This window comes from Lissotriton helveticus, chromosome 11 (genome assembly GCF_964261635.1).
Source record: "Lissotriton helveticus chromosome 11, aLisHel1.1, whole genome shotgun sequence".
Taxonomy (NCBI): Eukaryota; Metazoa; Chordata; class Amphibia; order Caudata; family Salamandridae; genus Lissotriton; species Lissotriton helveticus.
Genome location: NC_136072.1, coordinates 1050409524 through 1050424543, shown reverse-complemented (window position 1 = coordinate 1050424543; position 15020 = coordinate 1050409524). Strand labels below are relative to the sequence as shown.

The following is a 15020-nucleotide window of genomic DNA, read 5'->3' as shown; positions in this document are numbered from 1 at the left end:
ACCTGGCTATTAGACGAATAGCTGTGAACATCCAGGAGCTGCGCCCTCTCCTCGTCCCCATCCACTCCCTAGCGCCTTGAGACCGCGTTGGGTGATTAGGTACGCATAACGAACCCTGATTGACAGTGCCAAGAAGAAATGGTTGACCCGAGGTAGGAAGTTACAGTTCTCAGATGACAGGCAGACTGATGCTACAGCTTTCCGCACAGTGCAACAACTTATGACTATACTGCCAAGCTTGTTCCTCTTCAGAACTGGGACCTTCATCTGCACACTGAATTTTTTTAATATAAGTCACCTACTTTTGTCACATGGCCCATGGGGACATTGTCGTCTTCTCTAAGTTAGCATCCCCACGCTGCAGATTGATCGCTGCTTTGTACACGTTACTACACAAGTTTATTTTTGCGAATGCCTCTTTTGCCGTTTTCACATGAGAATCTATCGCTGTGTTCACACTCTACTGGTTCCTGGGACTTAGTCTGAACATTGTGAGCAAGGTCGAACAACAGCGTCCCTCGTTATTTTGTGCTGGTACGGCCCTAGCTCCTAGACAAAACATACCGATGCAGCTGTTTGGGAATATGCACTTTGGCCTTATTGGAATACACAAATAGGTAGCACACACTTGGAGAGGGACGATTCCAGGGAGAAAAGCAAGACCGCAGGTATGATGTAGATCTACCATCTATAGACTGAGGTACGCCTAGAGATCTTCTGATATATAATCATTTTGCTTCTATACAAGGGGAGGGAACTTAGGCTACACTCTTTTTATAATGACAGCTCTTTTTATGATTTACAGACTAATTGCTATGCTTACCATATTGGTGTTGCACATTTTCCAGATTATTGTGGCACGTATACTGCATATTAGAGCACGTTAGTTAAAATAAATAATTTAAACTGGTTCGTGCCTCTGTTAGATCTTGTTATGGACAAGTACAAGAGTGCAAGTGAAAAGGTGTGTCTTGCAACCGCAATTCCAGAGAGGGTCGTGAGTGTTGTGTTCTGGTTAGTAGTAGAGCAAGTGAGACACTATAGCTAGTCGGTCCAGGGCTCATGGGTACTAAGGTGGTAGGATGACTCAGTCCCTATGCACTAAGGTCCCATAATCCTACGCATAGTTCTGTGTTTGCACAGAATCCCTGCAACACTTTACATCCATTCCACTCTCAAACTTAAAAGCATATTCAGCACTAACTATCCCGCTCCGCTCATGCCCTTACCTTGAGAGATGCTTGGGTATACAGTGACAGAAACCATCCCCACTCTGCCTCTCCCCTCACCCTCCCATATAGAGCAAAATACACATTTAGGTAATTTTCAAACCGAAGATTCTGCGCTCCTTCCACCTAGTACACTCAGACCTCAGAAAAATATTTTTAAAAATCTAAGCCACCCTTAAAAACGTATTAAGTGTTTAAGATAAATTGCATATTATATTCAGATTTATACATTTCGTCCCTCCACAATCCTATTGCATGGCAAGAAGGTTTAAGTTTGTGTGCAGTTTACCAGTGCTAGACTTTGTTGGAAGAGTGCTTTCTACATATAACAAAATAGTTTTTTCAAACATTGTACCAGAGAAGATAGAAGTACAGGAGTGGGGCAAATTAGATCTGAAATGATCCAACTGCAAATAGTTCATTTTGAACAGAGGTGGCAAGTACACCGAGGTGACAGCCAAGTGTAGGACATCAGTCACACTAGTGGTCTGGCAAATTCCTAATTTATTTAAGATGATGATTATCTCAGACAGAATCTATACAGGGACTAGACTGCTAAAAGCATTTGGATTACATTTTACACTTCAAAATAGATTGATGATATACCAACAGTTTTCCATTATACTCCATGCACTACACCCACCATAAAAAAGGCACAAAGGTGATTATCAAAAATGTACCGATATGTTAGCCGGAGATCCTGGAGTGACAGCATCCACTTTAGCGAAAGGATGTGGCAGAGTGTCACTCTGGTTGTGTGACTCAGCTTGTGCCTCTGCTTCGTCCTGTGCGCGCTTCTCTTTCTCTCGCGCATGCAGCTTGTGTAGGGCTTCTTCGATCTGCACCATTATTGCTTTGTGATCATTTTGCAAGCCTAAAGGAGAACCATTGTCAATAGGTTTAGAGTGAAAAACAGAAAAACAGATGAAATGCCATTTGTATCTCCAACTATTCTGGAAGACCCACTGCATTAGACATTATGGAGGCTTTTACTGTAAGATGAAACATTACGTGGCCTTCTTCAGTGAAGGCAGGTTAGCACAATGGAATTTAAAACAAGAGTTCATTGTGATCATGTAGATCAGATTACAGGTCAGGGTGGAAACGAGTATCCGTGGTACTCCTCAATCACTCAAGAAGGGTGACCAGTTTGCCTTAGCCCAAGGAGGACATAGACTGAGACACTTCGTATTTCACCTTGTGCCCCACCTCTGCTTCTGCTCACATTTGCAAACAGTATATGCCATCACATACAGTTGTAATGTAATCTCAGTTTGTATTCAATCCTCTCTCCCACCGGCAGTGTCTTCCTAAATTGCAAGAATGACTCAGCAGGGGTAATCTATGGATACCTTAAGAACAGTCCTGTTTAAAAGGAAGTCACTGTCAGTTGTTTCTAAGCTAAATTGTGCATTAATGTGTAAAACATTAATGTGATTTATATGAGAAAAACTGAAATCAAACATGTTAATGTCACGTCTTTGTGACTAAATGTATATGTTATTGTAAAACGCGATTTTCACATGTCGATGTGATAACATTAATTTATTGTTTTTGCAAAGCACGCTTGCAGTCAGGAGGCCACTTCTGAGTGCTGAGAACTCACATGGTCACAACAGACATATTTTGTAATCTCTCGCAAATGATTAGCTTTAACTTCATGTCATCACTGCTACAAACGTCATAATTTCTGGATATCAATGACAGCACAGACTTTCAAAAAAAATCTGCGTTCATTAACATTATATTTATTTGCACATCAGATATATGCGCTTAATAATTTGCTCATACTATGCAAATGATTACATGTTTAGAAATCTGCGGAGTATGCTTTAAATGCCAGTTTGCTTACTGTCTAAAACATTCACTGATTTGTGTCCACAGACAAGTAAATGGAAACCGACCATTGCTCAGTGAATTTCATATGCTAATTAAGCCACTGTTTTTTAGGGCTCGGGCCTACGTCACCACGAAGTGGGGCGGGGCTTCCGAGCTCTTATGGAGTAGAAAAAAAAAAGAATTCTGAAAGGGGTTCGGGACTGCCACATTCCAGAAAGCGCGCGTTTTTTGCGTGTGGTATTTTGCCATGTGCATGGTAATTGGTCCAGGCAAGGCTGTGTTTAAGTAAGGCAGCACGCCATAGGGCTTAGGAATTTGTCAATGTTCACTTCCTGCATAAAGTGTTCGGAAACGCGTAGAAGAATACATAAATCCTCAATTACCAGCTGTCCGAGGTGCCGGTAATTGAAGACAGATGGTGTGGGAGCGTGTGCACTGCTGTGTTTTTTTTCCCTTCAGCTCTGTGCGAGCGCATGAACAGCCGGGCAGCAATGTAGAGAATCACATGCATCAGATCTAGTTTTCACACCATCACACACGCACACGCACACACGTACACACACACACACACACACACCTTTGCACAATGGTGCCTGCTTGTGCATCATGGAGCAGTGCAGTGGGAGAATGCAGGAACAGGCCTTTTTTAGTAAATATAGCTCGCCAATATTTCTCTCTCAATTGAACCACGCACACAGAAACATTGATTGCTGGGATCAGTTGCGCTAACATTTAGTAAATTTGCCCTTTACTTTCCACTTTTTTTCAAGTTTCTTACCTAAAATATTCATCACCAGAACTCTCCATCTTTATCCTTTACCCCTTCTCCCCCACCCCCAGTGGTCATCCATATTGTTACTTCTTCTAAGCTTACTTAGTATGTAATAAGCAGTTTATAAGGAGACAATCACATCACATGGGGCTCTAAGGCTGGTACACTGACATAGAAGGGAGGCTCACACTAACATCAGAAAACTGACACAGGAGTAGAGTAGTGAGTAAAGTAGTGAGTGCAGAGTAGTGAGTAGAGTAGTGAGTAGAAAGTAGTGAGTAGAGTAGTGAGTAGAGTAGTGAGTGGAGAGTAGTGAGTAGAGTAGTGAGTAGTGAGTGAGTAGAGTAGTGAGTAGAGTAGTGAGTGCAGAGTAGTGAGTAGTGTAGTGAGTGGAGAGTAGTGAGTAGAGTAGTGAGTAGAGTAGTGAGTAGAGTAGAGTAGAGAGTAGTGAGTAGAGTAGTGAGTAGTGAGCAGAGTAGTGAGTGCAGAGTAGTGAGTAGTGAGTAGAGTAGTGAGTAGAGTTGTGAGTAGTGAGTAGAGTAGTGAGTAGAGTAGTGAGTAGAGTAGTGAGTAGAGTAGTGAGTAGAGTAGAGTAGTGAGTAGTGAGTAGAGTAGTGAGTAGAGTAGTGAGCAAAGTAGTGAGTAAAGTAGTGAGTAAAGTAGTGAGTGCAGAGTAGTGAGTAGAGTAGTGAGTAGAGTAGTGAGTAGTGAGTAGAGTAGTGAGTAGAGTAGTGAGTAGAGTAGTGAGTAGTGAGTGCAGAGTAGTGAGTAGAGTAGTGAGTAGAGTAGTGAGTAGAGTAGTGAGTAGTGAGTGCAGAGTAGTGAGTAGAGTAGTGAGTAGTGAGTAGAGTAGTGAGGTGAGTAGTGAGTGCAGAGTAGTGAGTAGAGTAGTGAGTAGTGAGTAGAGTAGTGAGTAGAGTAGTGAGTAGTGAGTAGAGTAGTGAGTAGTGAGTAGAGTAGTGAGTAGTGAGTAGTGAGTAGAGTAGTGAGTAGAGTAGTGAGTAGAGCAGTGAGTAGAGCAGTGAGTAGAGTAGTGAGTAGTGAGTAGAGTAGTGAGTAGAGTAGTGAGTAGAGTAGTGAGTAGAGTAGTGAGCAGTGAGTGCAGAGTAGTGAGTAGTAAGTAGAGTAGTGAGTAGAGTAGTGAGTAGTGAGTGCAGAGTAGTGAGTAGTGAGTAGAGTAGTGAGTAGTGAGTAGAGTAGTGAGTAGAGTAGTGAGGTGAGTAGAGTAGTGAGTAAAGTAGTGAGTGCAGGATAGTGAGTAGAGAAGTGAGTAGTGAGTAAAGAAGTGAGTAGTGAGTAGAGTAGTGAGTAAAGTAGTGAGTGCAGAGTAGTGAGTAGAGTAGTGAGTAGAGTAGTGAGTAGAGTAGTGAGTAGTGAGTGGAGTAGTGAGTAGTGAGTAGAGTAGTGAGTAGGGTAGTGAGTAGTGAGTGCAGAGTAGTGAGTAGTGAGTAGAGTAGAGTAGAGTAGTGAGGTGAGTAGTGAGTAGTGAGTGCAGAGTAGTGAGTAGAGTAGTCAGTAGTGAGTAGAGTAGTGAGGTGAGTAGAGTAGAGTAGAGAGTAAAGTAGTGAGTGCAGAGTAGTGAGTAGAGAAGTGAGTAGTGAGTAGAGTAGTGAGTAGTGAGTAGAGTAGTGAGTAGTGAGTAGAGTAGTGAGTAGAAAGTAGAGTAGTGAGTGGAGAGTAGTGAGTAGTGAGAAGAGTAGTGAGCAGAGTAGTGAGTAGTGAGTGCAGAGTAGTGAGTAGTGAGTAGAGTAGTGAGTAGTGAGTAGAGTAGTGAGTAGAGTAGTGAGTAGAGTAGTGAGAGCAGAGTAGTGAGTAGAGTAGTGAGGTGAGTAGAGTAGTGCGTAAAGTAGTGAGTGCAGAGTAGTGAGTAGAGAAGTGAGTAGTGAGTAGAGTAGTGAGTAGTGAGTAGAGTAGTGAGTAGAAAGTAGAGTAGTGAGTAGTGAGTAGAGTAGTGAGTGGAGAGTAGTGAGTAGAGTAGTGAGTGCACAGTAGTGAGTAGTAGAGTAGTAGAGTAGTGAGTAGAGTAGTGAGTAGAGTAGTGAGTAGTGAGTGCAGAGTAGTGAGTAGAGTAGTGAGTAGAGTAGTGAGTAGAGTAGTGAGTAGGACATCACAGGCAGCAGCAGTGCAAGCTTCTTACACTCACAAGGAGGCCACAGGCAGCAGAGGTGCAAGCTTCTCACACTCACAAGAAGGACATCACAGGCAGTAACGGTGCAATATTCTCACACTCACAAGGAGATCACTGGCAGTACACACCACATGAACACACTCCATAACACATAGCAACAATACATTGGCATTTACAATGCCATTAGCTCAAACTCAAATAAATCCGAGCCCGATTGCATTTCTAATGCTTGTTCTTTTTAGGAACGGCAGGCACTCTGATGCGCATTAACTGGCATATTTTAAACGGGATACACTGAAATGCATTGGAGTAGGCAATCAAACTATGAACCAGTACGTTTGCCATTACTAAATGTCTCTATTGCTTGGTACTGAATAATGGAGCCCTTCGCTGATTGTGGAACCTTCTTGACCAATACACAGAAATACAAAAACTGCTTCAGGTTGTTTTGGATGCAGAGGTGGAGAGTTTGAAACTCAGGTGTAAAACGGTAAGGGCTCATTCCCAGGTCCTATTAAAACATACATTGATAGAAACGTGATGTGTAACTGGTTGTTCACCATAAATCTGATTTTATGAACCAGAAATGAATTCTAAAAATGTCAAAACTTCTACAAATTATGTTAACAAATCCACCAAACTTGGAGCTTTCCAACCATCGCATTTCACCGAGTACCCACATTTTCCATCTCACCAATACCTACTTACTTTTCTGTAGTTTTAAGTAACATCAGTGCAAGTAGACAGATCCAGAGCGTGTGGCTCTAGAGTATTTGTCTCTGGGTGAAAATGATACTTTTTTACACACCTATGTTTTACTAAGAAAGAAATAGTGTTATTAGGTTCCACATACTAGGCCAGTGCACACACTGATAGTTGCAAGACTACGGTTAGCTTACAGTGGGCTTGGAGCCCTCCCATTGCACACCACTGGTTGTCTTCATCGTCACTCTCATGTGCTTGCTTTTTCTTAGTTAGCATGTGTGGGCTTTTCTGCTTCTCCCCAAAAGCATGGAAGCATTTCCTGTGTCCTTCCAAAACTCCCTTTTCAGGCACTACTTCATTATTTTTGTTTAAGCAGTTACAAGAGTATGTGTGTTTTCCAGCAGTCTTCTCATCTACTTCCCCTCTGCCATACTCGCTTGTGTTACTCTTTTGATGGCTGGGTAAGTCTCTTCTGCCCTCATTTGCTTCTCCTCCCCAACTCCATGTTTTGTTACAGAGTTTTATACAGCGAACTTGACCCAAATCGGTTATCGGAGCGCTTTACATAGCACCAGTTACGTTACATGAGGACACACATTAATTTTTGTTAGGCACGGGGAGATTAAGTGATTTGCCCAGAATCACAAGATGTTCAGCGTCGTTGCCGAGACTGGAACCCAGTTTCCCAGATTCAAGGTCGACCGCCCTAGCCGTTAGACCAACTCCTCTCTCATGTTGCACTGTATTGTCTGCTTGTTCCTTCCAACTTCTCTCTGCATTTGCTTCCCCCACCCACTCTGTCTGTGTTACTTACCCTTACTTACACCCAGATGTTGCATCCCCAACCCTCTGTGTTTCTGCCCAACAAGCACTCTCTGTGTTGCTTCCTCCACCTACTCTACTTGTTTATCTTTTTGTTTACAGATCGAACTGACTGGCATACAAAAATATAAAAGCGATTGCGGCCTTTTGCAGGCGCACATATTCTTGGTGCGTGCATCTGTCTACAAATTGACACAGCCAGTCATGTCATTGGCCTGTTTTTCTGTTTTTTAAAGCCATGCTGCACAGCATTAGGGTTGCTAAATAGCATGGTTAGAACTAATGCAAAGCTGATAGGCCTTAAAGGTGAGACCTGACTTTGCCAATGCTTGTTGGAATCTGGCACCAAGAATACAGCAGTAGTCATGGCATTACTTTCAGAACTGCATCTGCTGTAGCATCACATAATTCATATTGGAACCCCTCACGGAGGGCAAAAACTGTATTGTATACCCAGTTACGAGACTGTACTTCTCCTTCATTGGTATTACAGAACTGTAGGTCACAGATCATTAAGACACCGGCTTTCAGAGTAGGATGATAAAAATTAAAAAATAAATCAACATTTACACTCCCAAAACAATCATTTGAAAAGAGGTTTCTGTTAAAAACGCTATATACTACGAGATACTACAACAATAATTCACAGCCAGCAACCAAGCCAGAACACCTATCATGTACCGTTTGCTTTCTGCACTAGCTGGAAAAGATTTATTATCGAGAAATCAAAGTTAACTTGACGGATCCTGAAAGGTGTGCTTACATGCAATGTCATGCCTTGCTGTACGGACTTGATAAATGTCAATATCGGCTCTCGGGTACCCGGCATTGTCCACCAAAGTTCCAGTTAAGCCAACAGATTTCTGCTGTGGTAAAGAAATAGTGCATGGTTAGTACAGGTTACACTGCAATGCGTTTTTAGTTCCATCTTTTGCCAAAATAAATAGGTCCAGTTCTCGGGCAACACAGTGTGGGTTCCTTGTTTTACAATAATGCATTCTAGGCTATTGACTTACCTGGGTGAAAGGGCGGGGTTAAAATATCCAACTGGCATTTCCAAGCATCCCACACCACTGTTCAAGCTAGAAGGATCTGCATTGGAGTGTGGTTTGATTATGCCAGATCACAGACTAATGAGCTCTCGTTAGATGCTGCAACAGCGTACTGGTATTGGTTAAACCTGTGATTTAGTTAAAAAGATACTGAACTAGTGCTTCACTGTACATTGAGTCACCAGATTGGTTTCTTTATGCGTAATCCCATAACAACTTCATCCGAACCAACACATGCATTGGGGAGTCCTCTCTACAGTATAACAATTAACATTTCATGGTTTGCTCACAAGTGCCCCGTCAAGGTTTATTCACAGCGAGGATTATGATGAAGCAATAATCTTTTAGATCTGTGTTAGGTGTGGGTCCCGGGCTCAACCCCATCATGAGTACTCGCTACCATGTGTGTCGTGTAGCTGGACAATAGCAACTAGTGCTAGTGTCTACTCTGCTGCACAAGCAAAGGTCCAGGCAGGCCGCAGGCGGTAGGCCGCACTCTGCAACGCCAGCGCAACGACGACTTCACTGCTGGTCACGACGAGGAGTCTCCAGCACTGGTGTGCCACGCGCGGTCACGTCCCCACAGCGTAGGCAAATGGCCAATCACAAACGACATGGCGATATAGCCATATGTGATTGGCCATAGTGTGCGGCCCTCAGCATAGATAGCAGCCAACACCCACGCGGCACCATCCTGCTGCAGCAGCCAATCCTGGCGCAGCGTTAACAGCGCCACTGCGCCAGGATTGGCTAAGAGCAGGATACTATCTGCCCTAAATCAGACCGGGGGCCTGGGTCCTGCCTATGTCTCTGAGTGCAAGAGGGGAGGGGGGAGGGAAGGGCTACAGTCTACGCATGCGCGGGCCAGGCAAAATATTAAAGACTCCGGTATTTTACATGCGCAGTCAGCGGGCAGCTGTCTGTACTGTAACTGTGTGCTGCCTGACTCTGCCTGTCACTCTCTGCCTCAGCCCCGCCCCCCACGGCCCACTTCCTTAATGGATGCCCGATTCAGTCGGGCTTGTCCCGGGCCGGTAGCACGCAGTGCTCGGGTGCCTGCGCGCTCGGCTCAGTTTTATTTTTTAAAAAGTAATCACGCTCATTTTGGCAGTGCGGTCGTCCATGGCTAGTGGGGCAACGCCCCCCATGGACGCACCGCCACTGCTTCTAGACCTGCAGAAGGACTCAGAGGACTGCCCTGCTGCTTATGGGCTGCTGTGTACTTCAGAGGCTTGCCTTACTACACCAAAAGGACTGCTCTGCTGCTTGAGACCTGCTTTCCTGCTTAAACCCAAGACTTCCAGAGTGACTACAAAGCTTATGAGGCTGGCCTACTAATAAGAGCCTCAGAGAAAGAAAAGGCTCCAATCATCTCGTACTAGCACGTGGATCGAGCCTGAGTGAGTACAGACCGTCGAAGTGGCGCCCCTCTAGCGCTCTGGTACTTAAGGTGCCCAAATGAAAATATAGGCTGTAAAGATGAGCTGGACACTGGAAAAGTGTTAAGTAGTTTATTCTGTAGGAGAGAGCCGCCGCAGCTGCAACAGCCCAGGAACCCAAGAGTAACTGCCTTCTGCAGAACATATGCCCAGCAACATTCTAGGTGACATCAATGACTGATGTCATCCAACACATCACCACACCTCCCCCCTCAATAATAAAAAAAAAACACAACTGAAAATGACAAGGTAGAAAGTAAAATACAATAATCCATTAATTTCAAACAAAGTTTCAAGAAATGCATACATTTGGCTAAACATAGTCTCTTAAAAACTGTGGTCTGTTACGAACTCTTGTGCTCACTCTAGTGTTATTACTACTTTTCACATTGTTGTTGTTACCTTTAACAATTTCAGATGAAAAACCTGGATCCCTAGCAACACGAGAGGTACTCCACCAATTTCCGTTTGACAACTTGACTGCGATCCTCAAAAATTTTGCTAAACTTATGCTCCCAAACACTAGAGACATGTGATTTGGATACTAAATTGATGCTATTCTGATCAATCATAACAGGATTAGCCTGACCAGGTTTGATTGTCAAACCAAATTCCGCCTGATGCAAAAGACCTAGAACATTTATTCCCCTCTTTGCTACATATACTTTCCCTTTGATAGTTACTCCAAATACTGTAATGTTTTCCCAAAAATAACCTAGTAGTTCAATTCTGCTTCCTTCGAAAGCTACAGTAAGAACATCTGGTGGTAGTGGACTTTTGTCTTTCCAAAGTTTAAAAAACTTTTCTTGTGAAACAATAGTGATGCGTGCCCCAGTATCAACTAGAAGCTGAATATGATTATTTCCAATACAAACATCAATTTCAGGATCAGGCACATGAAACATTTCCTCTTTGTTTGACTGTTGTTTGACTACAACAACATAATTCTGACTAATGACATCATCTTGGTCATTATCTTGTTCATTGTTAACAAACTCATCACTATCATTAATAACACATCTAACACTATTTTTCCTACCACTCATACAAACTTTCGCAAAATGACCCATTTTTCCACATTGACCACATTGCTGATTAGATGCCGGACAGTTTTTGAAAGAAGAAACATGTTGATTCGAACCACATCTGTAGCAAAACATTCTTGAATTAAATTGTTGTCTATTCTGTACGAAATACCTGCCTCCTCTAAACCCATATGGTCTTCTGATATAACCTCGAGTGGTATTCTGGTTTAAAGGAGTTGGAAGCTTACTAATAGGCACTTGTTGCTTGGAAGAAACAGCACCAGAAACAGTTGAATTGGATAATGCAGTTTCAAGCTGTTTGACATCATCTATAGAAGTCTCAATGCTTTTTGCAATATCCACAGCCTTATCCAGTGATGGATCTTTACATGTAAGCAGTCTTTGCTGTGTCTTCTTACAATGACAACATGCAACAAGCTGATCTCTTATCAGCCGTGATGTGAAATTTTCAAACTCACATTTCGCAGCTAGAATTTTTAAAGCTGTAATAAAACTGTCAATATTCTCATCAGGTTTTTGTACTCTAGTGTAGAACTTGTACCTATGAACTACCAAGTTCTTGGTTTTAGTAAAATACTTGTCTAATTGTGAGACAGCTTGGTCAAATTCATCTGGATTCTCACCCTCAGGTGGAACATAAGGAGGCAGGTGATCAAAAATATTTTGTCCCTCTACACCTAAATGATAGTACATGAGGTTCTTTTTCCTTTCAATCTATATCTAAGACCATCAATAGCGCCTACGTATGCATTAAAAGATCTGAAGATCTGAACCACAACTTCCACTCCAATGGTGGATCACCAGGCTCTTGAAGAAAAGGTGCTGGAGGTAAGACGCGCTGCATTTTAAAACAGTAGGAATATTATCAAAATCCAAAATCGAGAAAAAATAAATAAATAAAAATAAAAATAATCCAAAATGTTTATGAAAAAGAGAAAATTTTCTTGTGTTTCATATAAGAATAAACCTTTGAATAAAGATATCTTTATATTCTGAACATAAAATAAACTTCACCTACTAAATGGCATTATATAACCCATAAGCCTTCTTTTCAAATTGCAAGTAGCATGTCCCACAAACACAAGATGAAGAAATATAACTCAGAAACTGCTGTGCATGTCAGCGTGGTATTAGAAAAATGCTCGACAAGCACAGAAAGTTGCTGTGTGTGTCAGCGTGAAAAATTGAAAATATGTCAAGAATGATAGAAAACTTATATTTAAAAACAAACAGAGCAATAAGATGCAGTACAATAGCCGATGAAAATTACACTGTTGTTAAAACAACTTGCTTAATGATGCAGTACATATATGCCACTTGAAAGGAAACAGTACGTTGAAACGCTACTTCAAAAACAAGGCTGTGCGCATCAGCGTGATTAGAATAAACGAAGACAAGGCTGTGCGCATCAGCGCTGATTAGGTAAATACTCTTCGCGTGAAGACAATGAATCGTCTTGGAAACGGCGTCTGCGCGTCAATACAAGGAAGTGTCTTGGTAACGACGTGACGCATGTAGCTGTTAGCGCTGATCAAATAAAATTCTGCGCTTGTCTTGAGGATGGCGCTGATGAGACAAACGCTTTACACGTAATCACAATGGAGTGTCTTCAAAATGACGCATGCGTGTGAGCTTGGCTGAGTGAGACGGAAGATTCTACAACGTCATCACTTGATCCAGAAAATCAAGCTGAGAGGAGCTCACAATAGCGCAGCTGCAGCCGCGGAGCACTCGACATGACAAGGAGCAGCGAAGCAGCAAACACCCTAAAAAATGCCTCTGAAAGTGCAGGAAACAGTCTTTTCAACACATAAAGAAAAGCAGGCAGCGCTTCTGATATGGGTAAGGCAAAAAGAAACACAGCGCGCATAAGTCAAATTGTTGGCAGCTTCTTAAAAAAAAACGCGGCGGCTCTCTCTTCAAACTGCGCTGCGACACGAAAATAAAGAGTGTGTACTCACATAAATGTAAAGTCCATATCAGCACATCAACGGTCATCAGAAGATTAAACACTTGCTTCGATAATTAGAGAGAACACCTTTGAATTCCAGTGACTGTCATGCTTTGAAAGTTGATCCAAACATCCTCAGTCGCCAGTGTAAAGATGAGCTGGACACTGGAAAAGTGTTAAGTAGTTTATTCTGTAGGAGAGAGCCGCCGCAGCTGCAACAGCCCAGAAACACAAGAGTAACTGCCTTCTGCAGAACACATGCCCAGCAACATTCTAGGTGACATCAATGACTGATGTAATCCAACACATCACCACATAGGGACTTAGAAAAAGTTCTGGGAAAAAGTGCTCTGGGAACTGAGAGGAGACTGGGATCTACCAGATTGCCGATCCACCCAAGGTACAGCACCAGTCGACCTGACTTCACAGCAACTCCTGCTAAATACTTCTCTACAGCAGCAAATCTTGTTCAGAGTGGTACACAGAAGGGGTATCCTGCCTCGTGGAGCCCTCATCGGCTACAGCCTGGTCCAGCTGGAGATTTTCTACTTCCATACAATCGACTGTGGGCCCGATTTAGATTTCGGCGGACGGGTTACTCCATCACACCAGTGACCGATATCCCATATGCCGAAATATGAATCCTATCAGATATGATGGGATTTATATCTTGGCGGATGGGATATCCGTCACAGTTTTAACACAGTAACCCATCCACCAAAATCTAAAATCGGGCTCCTAGTCTGAATGTAGAAATCTTCACATCAACTTCTTCCAGCGGCTTCCTGACAATGAGACTTCCTCCTCGGACACCAGCAGCTGCCTTGCCCTGCAGAACTTTACGTCCTCAAAATATTTTCTTGAAAAATATTAAAAATCCAAAAGGTAAGCAGAGACTGGGCCCAATCCACTTCTTGTACCAAAGTGGGCTCCGTTGCAGTCAGTCATGACTTCCATCTTTGACCCGGTCTCGCACAACTACATGCCCTCAGTTGACGCATTGATCTTTTCTGCTATTTTTCATTTAAAAAAAGGTATAACTCCGGTTCTACGGATTGTATTTTTGCTGATTTGTTGTGAATTAATGTATTTACATTTTCTCTATTTATCTAAAGGAGTGTGAAATAAAAACTTTACACATTGCCTCCAAGTTAAGCCTGACCGCTTTTGTGCAAGGCTAAGCACAAGTTAATTTAGTGACGTTCTTTGGTTTACCCTGACAAGGATTGTGGCAGTTTCTTGAGAAGGGTTCACACCATCTCATCATTAACCCAATTTCTCACAGGGTATATCTCCAGTTTTGAAGAAGGAGGCCGTTCAAATGGACATTCAATGCGCCCTAACCACCGCTCCTTCTGAATCAACCCCTGGGTGCTCTGCAGTGAATTTGATATTTTAGGTTGGCCTTGAGGTTATGCTTCCTTCATGACAGATTTGGACTCCCTCTATAAATCTCTCGAGCAGCAGCAGCAGTAAATCTGCCATGTTTTTTGGTAGAAGCCGGGAAATTCTTAAGAGTCTTATCTTGTTTATGGGTGTGTCTGCCAAGTGGAATTTGAGTGACTCTTCTTTATATATTACTTTCTCTTGTGTGCCTCTTTCTTATCCCATGCTCCTTTTTGCGGCACTCGGCTGCTGTGTACCCCCCTCACACTTGCCGCACATATGTGCCTGAAATTAAGAGGGTGGGCTCCACAACCACTAGTCTGCTGGAACTTCGGAAATGTGGCTCAAGTGTTTTTTCCTTTTGCATGGCTCTTCCACCCTGTATAAGGCTTTGTCCTGTTGAAGAACTTGGGTTGTCTGGGCTAGGTTTGAAACTTGACTGACGAGAGGAATGGTCCTATTTACACCATCATCTTTGGCTGCCATCATTTTGTGAATGCTGCCTGACACATCTTTGTTGTCCCATTCCATGTTAGGCCCCATTCGCATCTTCAACTGAAACCCCTTGTCCTATTATTACTAGGGATTCCCTTAGACTAGCTTGTATGCTTCGTGCTTCTTAGCCTCAAGAGCCACAAATCAGCTGCACAC

General features: G+C 42.9%; 1 protein-coding gene across 2 annotated transcripts in view; it reads right to left on the bottom strand.

Annotated features, from left to right (window-relative positions):
* PSMD9 (proteasome 26S subunit, non-ATPase 9) overlaps positions 1 to 15020 on the bottom strand; it is an 87724-nt gene that overhangs the window by 30545 nt on the left and 42159 nt on the right. The window contains exons 2-3 of one of the 2 annotated variants that reach the window (XM_078667545.1): positions 8259 to 8358; positions 1910 to 2103 (exon numbers count right to left, since the gene is read on the bottom strand). In XM_078667545.1, the coding sequence (XP_078523671.1) occupies positions 1910 to 2103; positions 8259 to 8358 (294 nt within the window). Of the gene's footprint in view, positions 1 to 1909; positions 2104 to 8258; positions 8362 to 15020 lie in introns of both variants that reach the window. The other variant, XM_078667544.1, reaches the window with a different exon arrangement.